We start from the raw sequence: 19,911 nt of genomic DNA, 5'->3' as shown, positions 1-19,911 counted from the left end.
CCCTATTTATTGTTCTAACATAATATAATACCATGTTATCATTATTATTTTAATTATTGGTCCTGTTGTATTTCAATTTATTACTATTAAAATTACAATTTTAATTAACTAAAATAACATTAAATCAAACTATCATATTTTGTTTAAATGTTATACAAATTATTTAAAAAAATAAAAAATTGAAATGTATGTTATACATTAAAATATAAAATAATAAACGAATTGATTACTAGAGGCTAGTAATATGTGTAAATTACAAATACAATATTATCCTAATATTACATTTCAACATGTTATATTATGTCTACTAAACACTTGTTTACAATTGTTGGACTGTATAACAAATTATGTATTATTGAAAGTTAATGAATATTATTTGTTAAATTTATAATAGAACGCCTTGGTTTTTTTAACGATTCAGCTAATTTATGTTACCTCCTAGTATTTTGAGTTTAATCTCACAATAATTATATTATTTTTTTTCGAGAGGTAACACATATCGATGTTATTCAATTTTCAGACAACAGAAAATATTATGGTAAGTACCTGTCTAGATAACTATAAAAGTATACTCGTAAAAAAGTGAGAACAAAACATTATCATTCAAATAGTGCATTGGTGTACTGACTTTTAGGTTCTGAACGAAGCGATGAATGTATTGGTTTTACAATCAATAGCATAAGTGGGTTTTTTTGTGTGTTTGTTATTACGTTTTGAAGCGAGAAAAATAATTTAATATTCAATTTCATTCGTGGTTTTTGGTTGGCGTAAGCAAATTAGATATATAGTTATGTTAAGTATATTATGCAAGTACCTCTATGTTGGTTTTCCCGATCTAGGGCTTGTGATGAGGCTGATCAGTAGTTTTAGTTGAACATATTATACAATGTAACGTTCTGTCGGGACGGATAATAGTTTATGAAACAGAATAAACAGTAGTGTATTTTGTGTTCTATGTAGTTAAAGTTTTTTTTAGTAAGATATTTTACAGTTGGTACTTTTAGGAATCAAAAATAAAAATTCTTACCATATTTTAAAACAGGAAAAACTAAATTAAAAATAATACTGAATTTTTTACTTTACACTAAATCACATTTTTATAAGCATTTAAAGCTATTAACATTTTAATGAAATTGGATATTCAAACCTATATAGTAGGTTTATTAGTATTTACCTTTACATCACGATTACTCCTCAAATGATATTTACTATTTTGATGTACCTACTTAATTAAAAAATATTAATCATTGAATCTTGAAACATTACTTTAAACTAATACGTCTTATATAATAACTTTCAATAAAAAGAAATTATTTTTTAATTATTTATTCCAATTTAAAACTAATAATTATGGACATTTAAATTATAGACCTTAATTTTATTTTTCCATGAAATATTTTTATTTTTTAATATTTATTTTATTTCATAAAAAAAAACATTTTACCTGATAAACAAATTCATACAAGGTCCATCAATATTAAAATATTTGGTTTATTTTTCGTTATAAATATATGATGTTATTATTGTAAGTATTCTTATTTCTACATTTCTTTTCTTAAATTACAATAGCAAACAATAATAATTGTTCTCAGTCAACACTATTATGCTGAATATTTTGGTAGCATAACATATAAGATATGCTTTACTGAAACTCTCAGATAATAGTTAAAATATGAAAAAATGTTTCAATTGATGTTTCCATAATAATAGCGTGTTTTTGTTCAACAGCTCGCGGAATACATTATACAGTTTTCCTGATATTTACTTAAAATAATATCTAAACAAAAAAAAATGCTGTACAAATTATTTATACAACCTTCAAGACGACGAACAACACCGTCATAATAATATAATATTATATAGGTACTATTCATATGTTAATTTTGTTAACACGTGGTTTATACCTACTATTATTTATTTATTTATATTCGTTTACTGTTGAGACTAAACATATATTTTAAACATTAAATTTTAAATAAATACTAAAGAAACCCAAAACTGATTTATTTCATAGTCATAAATCAAAAAAACATCTTCAAAATACAAAAACGTTTAAAAATTAAGAAAATTGATTTATAATTAGTAGTAGTAATAATACAATCGTAGTAGTAGTAACAGTAAAATATTATACTATTATAGTACCTATATGGTAAAACATTGAATTCTTAATAGGTAGTAAATATTACTAAAATATCTTTACTTATCACTTAAATCGATTGATCTTCTTTTTAGCACAAAAAAATAGTATCCTGTTCGCATTCAATACTAAAACTTATTTTTAAGTTACAAGCAACTTGGTTTGAAATAATATATGGAGAGCAATATTTTTTTATGTTGCAAGTGTACGCTAAACAAAAAAAAAACAAATTGATGTTAAACGTCCTCTTTATATAAAGCACTATAATTTAAATCCCAATCCATAAAAATGTATATAAAATATAAATAATAAAATGTATATTTATTTTACTGGCAGTGAAAAAAAAAATAATAAAATGTTTACATAATATTAATGAATTATTTATTGGTTTAAAAATGCTCGTACATTTACCAGTCGGTAATTTATGATTGACCTTTTTTTTAATTACCACACAAAAGGCCTATATTTTTACATAATAATATTTATAGGGACATTTAGTGAGCTATTTGCTATCGAAAGACTGTATATCAACGTAGAATATTGTAAGTAAATGCTACTTTTATTTACCTAGCCTTATGCTCTTTTCGAAACAGTTTCAAATAGTTCTATCGCTTTAAACAAATATTATACCCATCAGGCCATTTGTTGTTCACTACTGCCACAAACGATATACCTTTATCGGGTAATAAATTAATAAGTTAATAATATACTGCTGTCACTCGGTGTGGGTTTTTTCGTAATAACATTATATTATATTAATATCAATATAAATTATTGATTTGAAAAAAATGAATTTTTATATAATTCAAAATATTTACTAAATTTACAATAAAATAACAAAATTATTAAATATTTTTTTTCTAAAAATAAAAAAATGTAATTAAAAATTTCTCCTAGGTTTTTACCAATAACATTCTGAATGAAGAAAGAAATATAGGAATTAAAATATGTAATCTGATCAGGTATCTGGTCTACATGCAACTATAATAATATTCAACTGAAGCAAACATGACAAGTCTAATCCTAATGAGACTGAATCGGGGTAGCAACAGCATTTAACTGAACAAAACTGGTTTAAAAACAAAATTATCATCTCAACCTGTTCTTATAAATGGCATATCGGAAAATACAATTTTATTGGTACCAAAATTATTTATACTTACAGACCACAATAGCAAGTACATAATTCCACACCGTTTCCACATATCTATAAATTTTTTTAACCATTTATTGTAGTTTAATTTGTTTTTATTATGTCGTATTAAAATAAACGAATTTTCAAACATATCTCAACAACAAAATTTAGGTTTTTTTTATTCCCAATAGTTGTTCAATCCGTTCAATATAATGTTAAATAGGTTAGCCTTTTCTTCAGATAAATAAAAATTTAAGAACACCGACATTTAAGTTGTTTACTCCATCTTACTTCCCAACGTAGATCACCCACACGAATGATTTAAATGTATTTATAGAAATAATAATAAAAACCCACTTTGTTATATAATCAGTGGTTTTGTCGTACGATAATCGCGATTTCGTTTGGTACACATAATTTATTTTGTAAAAATTAAAATCAAATTTAATTACAAAACTTTTACCGTGGTAGCTAAATGTATTTTCTTTATTTGTCTTACGCACTTTTCGTTAGAACTTAGCACTTGAAAAACCGACAACTGGTGAATACCACTAAATCGACGACTTACAATACATCAACCCATTTTAAATTATATAAATATATTACACTGTCCACCGTCTGTCTACATTATAAAACATTATTGTAATGTTAACTATTAAAAAAAAAATTGATATCAACGACCTTTTTCTTTCTTTTTTTAAGTTTGATCTTTATAAATAATATGGAAATAATTTTTATAAAACACATTCTACACATGCGAATTTAATAAGGCTAAATGATATCCTTCTTCATTAAAACATGAGTACATTATATTATCGGCTTATAACAATATTATATGTTGAAATGTTTAATAGTTCAATTTATTAAAAGGTTTAGTTTTTTGGTAAAAATTAGGTTTTATTAATGATCATTAAAAATTATATTTCGTAGTTACACAATGTTATTTTTCTTTTGATTTTATCTTACCGCCAAACAAGACTATTATTATGTTTTTGTACCAACAAAATTTACAAACAAAAAATAGTTCTAGGCATATTATTTTTATGAAAACACATTATGACTTGATCAACATGTAATGTATAATGTAATTACTCAACTTTAAATAGCTAAAGAGCTTAGAATTTCATGTTTTGTGTGAATAATATTATAGTTAATTTTATCACTTTTACAAATAAATTAATTCTGTCATCATAATAATATTATATTGTGTTAATAGATATTATGTTTACAATATTACGACTGTGCCTACCTATTATTATAACACTATGGTATTTTAAAGTAAATAATAATTTTTACAAGATTCAGTAATTATAATTTTATTTTAATAGCTTGTATTTTAAAATATACTATTATATATGTAATATAAAAGCAAATGAAAAATTCGATCACCACTGTAAAAATTTGAATACGTTTAAAAATATATTTTATGGGTAAGATTATCGTCCATCCATCAAAATGATGTGTCACGATACATAACAAATGATGTAGCAAATAAAGATGCATGTCAAGCGTAAAAAAGAAGCATAAATAAATAGAAATATAACACATGCGTCTATATGAAAATATAAACAATAATATTATATGTATATCTATTATATTGTATATTGTATATTATGATAATTTGTGCCACAACAATGTTATTTGTGTTTAATTTTAATATTTTTACTTTAAAATTTAAAGCATAGTACCTACACTTTTTCTCCGTCTCTCTAGTTTGACTACATAACAATAGCGTAATTACACGGTCCGTGTCCCATACCAATTGTGCTGTGGATGTAAAACATTTTATAAAAATTCTTAATAATTACCTATCAATAAACTGAATAAATCATCATTTAACAATATTCACAAATAATATAAATATTATAATTTATTGATATAGTTTAGTATATTTTATTCAATTATGTCAGCAAATTATACTGTAACAATGTATATAACTAAACTATATATATTGGCTACATCATATACCTATATATGTCATATTTATTAGTATAATTATATAGGTACATTTTAGGCTCGACCCCGACCATAAATGATTTTTCTAATTTAATAAATGAACTTCTACGCCCCATAGATCATAAACAAAATATATAGGTATCTACTTTAATTTAAATTTTAATGGAATAGTAAGAATGTTGTATTATAGTACCTAAAGTGTAATATGTGTATAATGTGGCGTGCAAAAAATGCAAAATGACATTTGACGTGAAGTCAGTAATTATTTAAATGATTACAAAGTAATCCCATTGTATTTTACTGTAACTATCACTTCTTTTTTTTTAAATACCATTACTTTTACGCTGTCGATTTGTACACTATACTGAATAGTTTTAATTAAAAACAATAAAAACCAATGTATACATCCCATCACGTTCAATATAAATACCTTACTTTTTAAAATCATTTTACCTTATGAAAATCAGTTTAAGATTCTGAGCGGAAGAAACCTGGTACTTTGATGATTAAAAAGGTCAAAGGTAGGAAATTTCCATTACTTTTCTTAATAATTAGAAATAACTAACAAATTACAACGGTAAAACAGAAACTATTTTTACGCATCACCGATTTTCAATAAAATGTGCTGTTATTTAGAATAAAATAACCATAACCCTGCACAAAATATTTCATCAAATTTTTATAGACATAGTATAATTTTTTTAATTATTGATCTTTTTGAATTACGAATATTCTTAGTACCTACTTAGAATTTTTAAATTGCATACTATTTTTAGTTCTTTTTTATTATTTATGTCGTAAAACGAATAAAATGTTTGATTTTCGGCTATAACCCCCTTAAATATAATGCAAAGTTCTTCAACAGGTTTTTTTTTACAATGACAATATATCAAGATTACAGTAACAATTTTATTTTATAAATATGTGTAGTTCGCTGAATTTGATCATTGATATTACTTAAAATTTTTCCTTCGTCGATTTTAGTTGTATTAGAATCTAAAAAATATAAATATAAATTTTTCCGTACAAACCTACTCGCACGATAACCGTAAGGTAAACAATATTCTCATTCCCGAATTTATTTATTTTTTTGTTATTGTTGTTATGATAGCCACTCGCGCCTCTTGATTAGTGTATTTGTAATACTTATTAATCATTAGGCGCAGTGAATATTTTGAGAAGGAAAACAGTTTTTTTTTTTTTTGTTTTGAAATAAATACCTATATGGCTATATGTACAACTTAGCTACTGATGAAACTTTTTAAAGTAGTTTTTAGATTCTGAAAGGAATGAGGAAAATATACATAAAAAAAATAGGTCACGAACAAATGTTTTGTTGATTATTCATTGTTAACAAAACACTGGGAACTCCAACAAAATATTCATATATGAATATACCTAGTATATAGCTTCTCATTTACTTAATCTATTCGCTAGTTATCATTTATACAGACATATAGTGATACATTTCCCCTTGCGTTGCGTATAATTTAAGAAATGCATAATAAAATGTGAGCGTTCTAGGGTCGTCCTGGTGTCCCGAAATGTTGTATCAGTGTATTTCGATATGCTCAAAAAATATACTTCATTATTATATAGTCAGTCGTATTGCATAATTTATTAATTTATATTATCTATTTGCGGAACCTCCAATATTTATCATATGTTATATAATTTAATAGTGAGATTTAAAATAAATGTTAAACAAATAAAAAAAATACTTATTTATTTTAAATTGTATCAAATTTAAATTTAATTATTTTCAACAGTTATAAAAGATTTGTTAGATTAAATTGTTATTTAGTACTTTTAATTGTAATTGATTGTTTACCTATTTATATTTGTATAATTTAAAATCAGAAAATCATAAAATAACCAATCGATTTTACTAGTTTATGTAGATAATATAGATATTTCTGTTGAAACCTAATTTTTTGCTTATACTTTATTTTTAAGAAGTACCTATAAGTTGTTTTTTATTGAAATTTTGCAAAAAAAATTGAATTTTTAAATATGCCACTATTTAGCGCTTATGCTTAAACTATAAGTCATTCCAATTGTTTCCCGTAAACCCCTACACATTACAATCAAATTTCGGAATTTCCCACCGCTATAAACAGTACAGCGAGTTCTCTAGTTTTAATTGTCACGAGTTGAATTTTCGTTTGATTCGAATCGTATTCAATATGTGAACTGAATTAAAAGTTACGGAATCAGTCCTGAACCTAATCAAATATAATATACAACAACGAACATGCTACTTATTATAATTCATTCTTGGAAATTAAAATAATATTGGAGAGAACTATGTATTGTTTCTTTTAAAAGCCAATCATAATTATGATGAATTTATAATATTTTATTATGATAGTAAGTGTATTATTTTCCACATTTGCATACATGACGTTAGATTTTCTTTTAAATTATAGAGTAGATTAGTATCGGATTAATTATAGTTTGATAAGTTTACCTATCAAAATCAATTTGATCAAAACTTTTATTATGACTTCAATCTACACGGAGCATAATGAAAATAATAATGTATGGTCTTTACGTGTATTTATCTGGTACGTGTAAAGTTTGAAGATAATGGAACTTTTAATAGGTTTAATGTGCTTTAAAACACAGTATAAACACGTTAAAACAAAGTTGTAATTTAAGCCACCTCGTGATTTATTTTGCAAGGCTTGTGTATGTGGTTCTAAAAACTTGGTATACGATTACACATAACCCTATTACATTTAGTGGAATAATGTGCATTATCAAAAATAAGGAAAACTTTAATTTTCAAGTATTTCTCTAACTTCTTCTTATTCCAGCGAAGTCTGTATTATTAATACAAAGATAATCCACTCATTAGTTCATTTACAAGGTAGCGTTTAAAAGATTTAAATCAAATTAACTTATGGAAAATTGACTTGCTAACTTGTTCTAATTTTCTAAAAACTATTAAAGTAATTTAACATATTTATATGATATTATTAAGACGTTTTAATAAAAGTTTATAAAAAATAAACATACAATTTTATTCCAAGTAAGAAAATAAATGAATATATATTATAAATTACTAATCATCGTGCTAAATGATATGATATATTCACCCATGATCTTTTTATTTTTTAATCTCAAATAAATAACTGTTATCTTTTATACATTTGGTTTTTTTTTTGCCCTTTACGTTAGTGGCAAATACTATATAATATTTTATAATAGATACTTAATAAATATTTTTACGTTATATATTTCCTTGATTTTTTTTATTGAGTATCAACTATTTAAAAAATGTTTTACCTTTTGCCTTGACTCAGATATTCAAATTATTATTTAATTAAGAATAATAATATATAGTATAGACAAAGCAAATCGTACACTTTTGAAATAGCTACAGATTCTTTATGTAATCATTTAATATTTACTAATTATTTAAAATATTATAAACCATACCGTGGCATGTGTGAGAAGGCATTTTTATGAATACAAATACTGAAAATCTATCCTATAGAGACGTCAGTGACTGTATAGTGAAGAATAATTTTCATAGTGTGACTTATTATTTTTCTTAATTATCTAACGTAATTTTTACAACCATCTCACAATGGGTTAACATTGTTATACATCCATTAATAAACAGCTATTAATCTTTATGTTCTTTATCTTTGAGTTCTTTATATCATATCTCAGTGATACATAGCATTTCTAAGTGATCAACCATCTAGCTACCTAAATACTGTAGATATGTTCGATGGTTTTGAATTTTTGTTTTAATATTATTTTACATATTTTATTAAATTGTTATTACAACATTTATTTTAACTGTCATTTAATATTTTAATCAGTTACGATGTATATAATTGTTAGAAATGTCCACAATTTTACTTTTTAATAACTTATACGAAATGTATTGTTTAATTAATTTAACAATATGACAATATAATAGGCATATTTCTCATTGTTCGTATCAAATACGGAGTTAGGTATTATTCCAATGGGTTTCTTTTTATTTTTTATGAAATATTCATCAATCATCAGTATATATTTCAATTCATATGTACTTATACTTTCTTTCTACGTATTACAGCCTATAAATAGTGTGGATGATTTAAAATAATACTTTTTAATAATAGGCAAATAATATCAATTCTTTTTAGAATATATGTATAGAACATTTTACTTAAGTTAAAATATTAAGAGAATCACAAGTATATTAATATAGTAATAATTATGCATAATAAATAATAATAAGGTACGTCAATTTAGTAAAAATTACTACTAGTATTTAGTAGGATACTACTTATTCGTAGTACTATTATAGTAGTCAATTATTATTTCTAATAGTATTCTTATAGTAAACTATTTAATCATAAAAAAAATAAACAATTTGAATTTTGTTGTAGAATTTCCAAAAGTTAGTAGAGATATGGCCGAGTAGTTGGATCAAAATTGACCCATCTAAATTAGCATTGATAAATCGTAGATCACCCGCCAAACTAATAGGTGATCTAATGCTGATCCTTTTCAATGAAGACGAATTAAAAAATGGGTCAATGTCTGGAAAGAAGTGTAATTTTTTAAGATCCTGTCACCAAAAACAAAAGCTAGAACAAAGCAAAACTATGGCTATTTACGATAGGAATTTTATTTTGTATTTTTTGTATGAATACAGTAAAATGTCTATTATCAGATTTCTATGTAAGTGTAGTCATATATTGTCACTTTTATTATATTGGACGGCAACCTCTAAATAGCAGTTATTATTTAGCGGGCGCAGGCCACCGGTTGCCACTGTTTTAAAGCAATGATATAAATTGAAAACAAATATTAGATACTATAAAATAACATAAAACAAAAAACTGAAGACTTTTAAGTTTTTGAATTATGTATAGAGTAATAGAAAAAAATGTAGTTTAGAGTATTACTACTAAAAGTGGTATTATTAATAAAAAAAAATATACACAAACAAAACAAAAATTCACAGTACAGCCGTACAGGTATATTTTACGTATTACGAATTTCTCGAAAAAAAATTATTTACTTATATTGAGATATAAACATAAATTTATTACAATTTGTGGTTAGATGTAAATAGAAGCTATTTAATACTATATATTATTATTTTTATCTAAGCTAAAAAGGATTATTATTATTTGTTTCTATTTACAGTTGAATTACTTATCCGGTATTCCAATCCAATGAAAAATGTAACTTCTATCACGTAGAACCCTCACGTGTCTCTTGAGACTTTGTGATCAATTCCTTTATTTTTATCTTTGAACTTTTGTATGTTAGTTATAATTTTAAGAAGTCTCTCAAATTTATTCAAATTTCAATGTGTATGTTGTATATTTTTAAGTCAAAATAATGATAGATTGTTTAGTTTGGTATGTTATAATAATTGTTTTTATGTATGTATAAAAACTCATTTTTAAGAATTTTAATTAAGCATTTTTTATTTAAAGCCGAAATTTATAACTATTTATTTACTGAAGAATGACAGTAATTTACAACAGTGTATTCATATGTAAAGTTAATCTAATTTTAGTTCTTTCATTTGTTTTGTTTCACAGTTTTCCCTAAACTAATCTAACCTAACCTTTACACAAATATTAATTGTGAATATCATATTATTAATTAGTGATTATTGATTTATAATGATTAATGACTAATGAGGAAATATATATCACTATTTTGTCCTCATTCCAAGTACCTTAATATCTAATAATATTAATAATAAGTCAATAAATTGAATAATAAAATACTTTTAAACAATAGAACGTATTTTTTAAAATTATTTATTAGTTTATTACCAACATTGAAATATCAAAATTAGTAGAACCAAATAAAAAATTGTCATTTATAAATTAAAATTATAAAAACAAAGTTTTAATTGAAATTAACGCAAAATTGCATTGAAATGCAAGTGTTGCAAAACAGTTCATTCAAAGAACACTAGATAGAGCGACTGATTTAATGGGTCAATAAAATTATATTATTCTTAGTTTTCATTAGCTGATTGTTATGTAAATGAAAAATTCTATGAAACAATAAAATTTAATAGCTAATTAAACACATTAATATTATGTGTATTTAGTAATACAAAATTTAAAGCTGTCTACATTCGGAAATTTAATTATGTAAATATTCTGTTTAGATGAATGTATTGATTTTACAATAAAATGAATGTTCAATATACCTGTGTTTTTTTTTTTTACTACCTTTTGGGACAGAAAAATGATTCGATTGGGAATAATTTTTGGTAGACAATTGCGGATCTAGTTGTATTTTGGCAGATCAAAAATAAGAAATTTCTAGAACTTTTCAAAACATTTTAAGCAATTCCTGTATTTTACAAAATCGATTTTGTTTATTGGAGCAACCCAAAACAAATAAATAAAAATACTTACAATTTTAACCAAATGCGTTTTAAAATTGTCCATTTATAATTAAATTTTAGATTATTTTGATCCTTTTTGAGCATGAGAAGTGTTCGGTTTTAGGTTGTAGGTCAAACAATTTTAAAGCCGTTGTAAAAACATATCAATGATAATAATCTATGCAAATATAGTCGGAATAGATCATTCGCAAAGGATACTGATGTTGGCGAACTTCGATGCGTGGGATTCGCAGTGTTAGCCTTTGTTCCGGGGCCACCGCCATCCCCGGGACTCTTTATTCAAAAGCTACTACCTCCCCTCACTGCACAAGCCATTCCACTGCTGTCATAGCCACCAACGCTACTACCCACGATGACAGCTGGTATACCGTTGAGCTCTCTGCTGTCGCCGCGCACGGTGCCAAATACGAAAACGCCAAAAACGTAAAGTCGCATATCAATAATACAGTTGAAAATATTCAAATTCAACGTACAAAGCATCTAGGTAAGAATGTAGTCGATAAACTGATTTTGGTGGATTGATGTTGAATGACGTTCAAATTGCACACTTGACACGTGTCTACTATCAGGCAAGAACAAGATGCTCAAATTCTCAAAAACAATAATACAAAAAATAATAATACGGAACAAATTTTAAAATTAAAATTCAACTTACCGACGTTGTGCAAAGACAGTAATATTCAATTTCTGTTATAAGGCTGAAAATTAATATCAATTTTGGTCGGAACCTTGTGTGTATAATTATGATACATTATGGTTGTAAAATATAGAAACAATACAAAAAACATTAATTTGCATTAATCTATCCCTATAGCCTAAGGTCCTATAAACAATAACACTACCATTCATATTTTTCTGTGATGAAACTATTTTTTTTATAAATTATGAACATACTTTTATAAATAGGTACCATGTAAAAAACAAAAAAAATTTACTTTATATTACATTCTAAATAAAACGTCCTTCCAAAAACTTTAGTAAATAGAAATGAATTATTGTAATAAATATTTAGATTTTTAATAACACTTTTTTTAGTAAAACATTGCTTTTTAAAATAATATAATAGATTTGGTGTAAACAATAATTTATAAGGTATTATTTGGATAAACTTTGAGTAATATATATTTTATTTTATTTTTTGTATTACATTCGTTTTTGATTAATATGACAGTTCATTATCGAATAAGAAAATAAAACTATAAAAAAATACAAATAAAAATGAATACTTTGAATTATACATGAGAAAAAATTGTACTCGGAAGCTATTCTGTTTATATTATATACGACACTAGAATTAAATTAGAAATCTCCCCTCCGTGGACCATCATAATGTTATGATGTTCCAAATTTCTATTTTATGAGTAAATTATTTGTGTCTTATGTATTTCTAGTACATACAAGATTTATTACATATCATGATACAATATATATATACAATATACATTATGATAACACTAATATAATATTATAAAGAACGTTTCACGAATTACACAAAATACTTAAACCCCTCCCGCCTCTATTCTGCGAAATTCTGGTTGCGCCACAGTTAATAAAACGTCCTATTGTCGTCACACGGTCAAATACAGAGTGATAGTTTAATGATTTAAATTTAAAAGTAACGATAATGTTTAGAAGAAAGTTCGGAGAATGTATGCAATACACTAATACATATATATATATATATATATATTTGTGTGTATGGGTGTGTGTTTATATATAAATGCACAACCCCTGAAGTGCTGCGTAAAATGAAACAGAGGCAGGATTTAAGTCATCCCAAGAGTGTACAATGATATTACGACTTAATGACAACGTGCGAGTGGTTTTCCCGCAGACGTCATGTGGCGGCAACACTTATGCGTAGATGGCAGATAATTCAATATAGTCAAAGGCATTTTATTATAAGGCGCATGCACCATTTCGTTTAAATCGTGGTCGTAACTGGGTAAAACCGAGTATACGAAATAACGACACAGCGTAATTTTCTTACGGTCATTAAAAAAGATACTCGAGTCGACGGCGAATAATAATAATAATAATAATAATAGACACGAAAGACGGACGGAACGAAAAATAACTATACAGGCAAATCAAATTATATATTAATGTTAGTTAACGATGATCAGAATAAATTGTTAATTGATTGTATAGAATCTATACAATCTCAAAACAAAAAAACGTTCGAGACGCTTACCACGACTTAACCAGCGTACATCCGTGTGTAATAGTAAATCACCATACTCGCGATCAAGTTCCTCCAAATATGTAATAAAATCACGGTGGTTTAAACTACGGTTGCCTCCTCTAATGAGATTAGTAATTTTAAATACAGTATTCATAACTCCGTCAAGCTTCATTATTTTTCCACACAACGCTTCCTGATGAATAATACAATGTATAGCAGGAACATTAACGTTAGATTTGCGTAATAATCCAACAAAACCAATATTTTTGCCAACCCTGGCTTTAGCACCATCTGTCACAATCGATGACATTTTTTTGAATCCACCAAATGGTTCAACTGCGTTTTTTAGTGCACTAAATATATCACTTCCTTTGGTAGTTCCACGCAAGGAACATAATTCTAATAACTCTACATACACTTCAAACTGTGGGGATATAACTCTAACAAATATCAAAAGTTGACTTACATCTGAAACATCTGTGCTTTCGTCCAATTCAATCAAAAAATATGCATAATCCGTCATAATAGTTTGCAATGTCTTACGAATGGCACTATCAGTATCAGCTATACGACGTGTCACTGTGCGTCTTGAAAATGATATTTTTTCAAATTCACTGGCCATTTTGTTTTCGTTAATTGATTTAGCCATTTTTACTGCACAGTTTTTAACAAATTCGCCATCACTCAACGATTTTTTAGATTTTGCTATTTCGTTAGAAATTATATATGAAGCCAATAAACTTGATTGTTGTGAAGTTGTTGCTTTTGTCATCACATTTTGTTGTGATTGAAGTTTTCTTTTGAGAACAATTACAACACTCTCTCTTGCATCACCAAAATATTTTTCATATTTGGACAAATGATTTGTCATGTAATGTCTTTTTAAATTATATTCTTTTAAGACCGCAATAACGCTTAAACAAACTAGACATTGAGGTTTTTTTTGTTTGTTAATAATAAATAAATAGTCATCATTCTCCCATGAGGTGTTAAAAGTACTATTTTCATCATCAATTTTACACTTTTTTGCGGACATTATTAGGCACTACAAAAACACGAAAATAATAAATTCAACGACAGCACGACACGAACGATACGAAGAAACTGATATAATTAAATAGGTCGGTACAAACAGCTATATGATTAAAAGCTATACGTATACATACGTGTGTATAGACTATAACTATATTATGACATTTATACATTTAACGATGTTCAATTCCAGATAACAATTATACGATAAGATAGACTCAGATAGAATATAGAGTATATAGAGCTTATACATTATAGATTATAAAGTATAGACGATCAACTTTAAACTTGTATGATGAAATTTGAAAATGTAGCGCGGGCCAGATAAAAAGGCACGCGGGCCGGATGCGGCCCGCGGGCCTCCAGTTGCCCACTCCTGGACTATAGATTCTCAGCTTGTCCATTGCTTCGATGATAATACAAAGTTTATGATATAGGTAGGTAATATCTCAGTCATAAACAAACTTCAATACAAGTTTTTAAGATTCAGGAAGCATCAAAACGGGTATAAATGGACTTTAACACAGTAATAACTGTCATCATACAATACATAATGTCCGAAAACACCGAGTTGATGTCACGAGTCTAATGATCATTTAGAAAATGCTTCATATTATATTGTCTCATATAAATTACATCCATCGGTGTACCTACTGCGTGTCTGTGTCTCTGTAGCAATACGGACGATTAGTGTGACGTCACGTACGTTATTAATCCTTATTCCTCATCAACATTTCATTTTGGATCCAAACAAAAAAAATACACATTTCAAATATATATAAAATAAAATGAGTTCGTAAGTTATAGTCTTTTAAAATTAAAACAGCTAAATCTATTAGATCTGTTCACAGAAGAAAAATGCAAAAAAAAAATGCTCTAAACTGTTTTAAATCGTTTTAACAAACAAAATTAATTTAATAATTTATTTTGTATACATTTTAAATAAGCATCTTGGTTTCTTTGGATCCAATTGATAAAATTTATAAAATTTGATAACGCGTATGACGTAGGCACTAATCGACCGTATAAGCTGGTAGTTTTAAATAACTGTTAATCTGTTTATGCTTCGTAATGGTCAATGCGTACAAATCTGCATATTTAATGGCCAATAATGAACGATGATAAAGTGTTTTCGTGGTGGAAGGTGAAAAAAACAAATCAAGATTTAATAATCATTATCATTTATCGTTGTTGATAAACTATACTGTTATTCGTATTATAGACATGACGTTTTTAAAACAGCGGCAATTATTGCGGGTGCGCATATCCATCCTCCGGATAGCCGTCGGACGGCCTTTTTGTTTGAACGGCATGTCACACGCATAAGAAAAACTGTGACATAGACAGGCGAATGACCGTCCTAACCGATGTGCCTTGAGATTAGTGCAGCTGCTAACGAACGACTCGAGACACACTTCGCACTGCTATGGTTTGTCTCCCGCGTGCGTCCGCTTTTAGACCATACGATTACCATTTAGAGCGAATAACCTTAGTTATAGTGTTGTTGTACACAATACATGCGCACAGTATCTTGCTCACGCTCGTTCTCTGGCTGCCATCAAGATCTCTGATTTCATTACTATCTGCAGTTCAGCTTATAAACGTAACACACGGGTATATGTGTGGCTTTGTTTTGATGCAATCACTGGTTATAGTATTACAATTAAGCACCGTCTGGCGTTGCTATAGTTCCTGGAGTGACCACCCGCAAGTTTTTAGCGATGAAGCCACGTCATGTCTTATAATATGTACAATAAAAAACATTCTATAAAAAAAAAAAAAAATAGAAATTTGATATTTTCAAAACATTTTTGTATCAACTATCAAGCTATTCATTTTTTTTTACCTAATATGCTACATTTAAAGTTTGTGTGCGAAAATACACGTTAAGTCCTGCTGGGTGTGCTCCACTGATAATTATTATGTGTATGTATCTGAAATGTTCACTCATGGCCGTAGTGCCATCATATCCTTGACCGAATAAATACATATTAAATGTAAGTTGAATGTTTATAAATAATAACTTATTTAAATATAAAAATTAATAGCGTACAGTAGCTACCTGCAGTAATGCATACCCGCATGTAAGACCAGTAGCGATTTTATGGTTGGTCGGTGATGGGTCACCCCTACCCTTGACAATTTGGTAATTTGGCATGTGTAAATACGAATATTCGATTCGAACTTATATTTAGTAGTCACGTTTTTGTCCACATCATGAAGTCCTCGATAGAATGATAATTTTCCTAATACCCACTATAACTAAATATTTTATTGTTTTGAATATAATTTTAATTTCAATTCTGCAAGTCGATCGAGTATTTATTTTAAGTGTACACGTCTTGTACCATCTGTATATATTATTTAACGCCATTCTTATTTATTTTATTAATATTTTTATTAATTAAACAGATAAAAAAAATTGTTTGTGTATTGTGCGTATTTTCACAACGTACTTCATGGTTTTTAAGTGCATAAATGCTTGCATATTTTGTACTTTTTTGTGACTATATCGACTCTGTTTAAGTTATCACAGTCAACAAAACATAAAACGTTTAATATAAAAAAAAAAAATCATGTTTATGTGTACAATATCGTGTACAGCGCATACAATAATTTTTCATGTATCTATCAACGGAAAAAATGAAATGTATGTGTGCCTACATGCAAAACATTTTCACTCTCGGGGCTTGTCAAGAACCATCCCTATGTAAGATTCGTGGCAGATCAAAGACCAACGATATTTTGCTGATGTGATAATAATTTGCATTGCACAATATATTGTATATCCTCCCCAGATCCAATTACACTTAAAAGTAGTACCTATACATCATCTTTAAAAATCAGTTTTCACTATAGCTATAGAGCATTCAAACAAGTAGATCATGTTGTCAACTTTAAAATACATCATTTTTCACTCGATTTAATACAAAAGGAACGCTTCCATGAAAAAATATATTAATATTTCAAGACAAATACGTCCCAATAAAGATTATATTTTTCTTTTAATGGGTGTAGATACTTATCATTGAACTAATTTTGTTCAAATATTATATAATAAACAATTATATTATTATACTATTATAATTATTATATTTTTGTCTACTCTTCACGATAAAACTATTTTGATAAAACATGCATATTTTTTTTATTTAAATAATCTATATATTTTATAGTATAAATAAGACTATAGCCAGACCTAGAATTTGAAAAGAGTTTCAAACATAAAGAAGTACCTACTATATTTTTAAAGTGCGCGTTAAAATAATATTTTAATATATATTATATAGTTGTATATCAATATCAGTAATAAAAACTAATTTTTTATTTTCTAATAATTGCAGTGTGTTAAAATACTGAAAACAGTTTTAACGCTATATTATTATTAAAACAGTATTGATGGTTGATAAAATATATATTATAATATATTCTTTTATTATTTTAAAAACTTTTTTTACTTTTCAACCTTAATATTACGTCTATTATAGGTAACTACAGTTTGACATGAACAATCAACAGTTGTTGATGTATAGACAGCTAATGGATATGGTTTATTTTCAAAGCATATACTTATTAGAAATAAAAAAAAGTGTTAATTTACTATAAAATGAAAGTTTAAAAATCAACTATGTTTAATAATATAATATACAATATCAATAAAGAGAAATGCTATCTTTTATCAATACAATAATTGATTTTTATAAAAAAATATTTAAAATACCTCTACAAAAATTAAAGCAAAATAATAAAAAAAAACATTGTATTTTAAACCAAATTAAATATATTGATGTATTTTATAAAAAAAAATAATAATATTTATAATATTTGAATGTGTACAGTATAGGTAAATATTGTTTCTATTTTTTTTATTTTTAATATGACGTACTATATTGTTACTTCAACGTCTCCAACAGTCTCTAAAATAAGGGCGCAAATAAGTTGTGTTTTAGAATTTCAACTAAACCCTTATACGTCATGAACTTTCAAAACAGTTTCTCTACTTACCAACTTATACTTCGATACTCGTAAATACGCCTATTTATAATGAACTCAAATTTAACGAAATCATTAGTATAATATGCTTGAGATCGCTTAAAAGTTTATAATAGCCAATTAATAGGCCTACCTAAAACATAAACATTGTTATTCAAATCGTGCGTCTTAGCACAAACTGTTACCACAATATATACATATATATATATATATAAATAATATTTTGTCTATCAACAACGTGCCTGCTATAAAAACCGCATATTATTATCCTATTTACGATCACGATGCATTGTTTGAATCTTTTTTAATGTCTTATATTGTTATGACTTCGACCTTGATTATTAAACATTTATTATATTATAAGAAATAATAATAGGAATATAAAATATGATATCTTATAATATTCCCTTCATCTGTGGTACCCATCACTAACGTCACATCAACGGCTTGGTCCCGTATTTCGTATCTAGTTTATGCGACTTACTTTTCACTCTCTGACAATAATTTTAAAGTTTTCAAGATTGCCGATATTACTTTATTATCTCCAGTTTCCTTTCTAGTTTTGAGTGCTTTTAGTACGGACTAAACTTTTGTTACCTTTATATTTTCATAGTTGCATACCTCTTATGCGCGTATATACCTACGTTGTTTTAAAATCTATCAAACCATATTTTGTTCTCGGCAGGTAAAACCATACTAAACATATTAAACATTTTCTCGAACTCGCGTGCTATCTTATTTACTCTGGTTCACGTCACATTCGACAATGTATCGAGAGGAGTCCACTGTAAATCGTTACAACGTTATCGATTAGCCTTCGTAGTACTACGCTTCAGTGTATGATACTGGTAGCGCAGATATATATATATATTATTCAACTACAGCGACGACAATCAAGCGGCCCGTCGGGAAATATGCCCGTGAAATATACTTATAGTAATGGTGGGGGTTTTTTTTTCATTCCGTTTGCCTTCCACCTCCACCTCCTTCCGCCCGCCGTCCGAACGAAATATATAATATTATACTATTTACACACCGGAGACAGGTGTCCTACCCTCTCGCGGCCGCCAACACCCCCATCG

At 26.8% G+C, this 19,911-nt stretch overlaps 1 protein-coding gene across 1 annotated transcript; it reads right to left on the bottom strand.

The window, feature by feature from the left end:
- Nucleotides 1-13,754: 13,754 nt before the first annotated feature.
- LOC132928720 (general transcription factor II-I repeat domain-containing protein 2A-like) lies at nt 13,755-14,840 on the bottom strand. Its single transcript, XM_060993573.1, has one exon. The coding sequence runs from the start codon at nt 14,838-14,840 to the stop codon at nt 13,755-13,757; it is 1,086 nt and encodes a 361-aa protein (XP_060849556.1).
- Between the last annotated feature and the right edge of the window lie 5,071 nt (nt 14,841-19,911).

This window comes from Rhopalosiphum padi, chromosome 4 (assembly GCF_020882245.1).
Source record: "Rhopalosiphum padi isolate XX-2018 chromosome 4, ASM2088224v1, whole genome shotgun sequence".
Taxonomy (NCBI): Eukaryota; Metazoa; Arthropoda; class Insecta; order Hemiptera; family Aphididae; genus Rhopalosiphum; species Rhopalosiphum padi.
The sequence above is the reverse complement of the archived record's forward strand: the minus strand, read 5'-3'. Positions and strand labels throughout refer to the sequence as shown.

What these genes read in the sequence shown, in the direction of transcription:
- LOC132928720 (XM_060993573.1), bottom strand. Translation starts at nt 14,840, where the DNA reads ATGTCCGCAAAAAAGTGTAAAATTGATGATGAAAATAGTACTTTTAAC.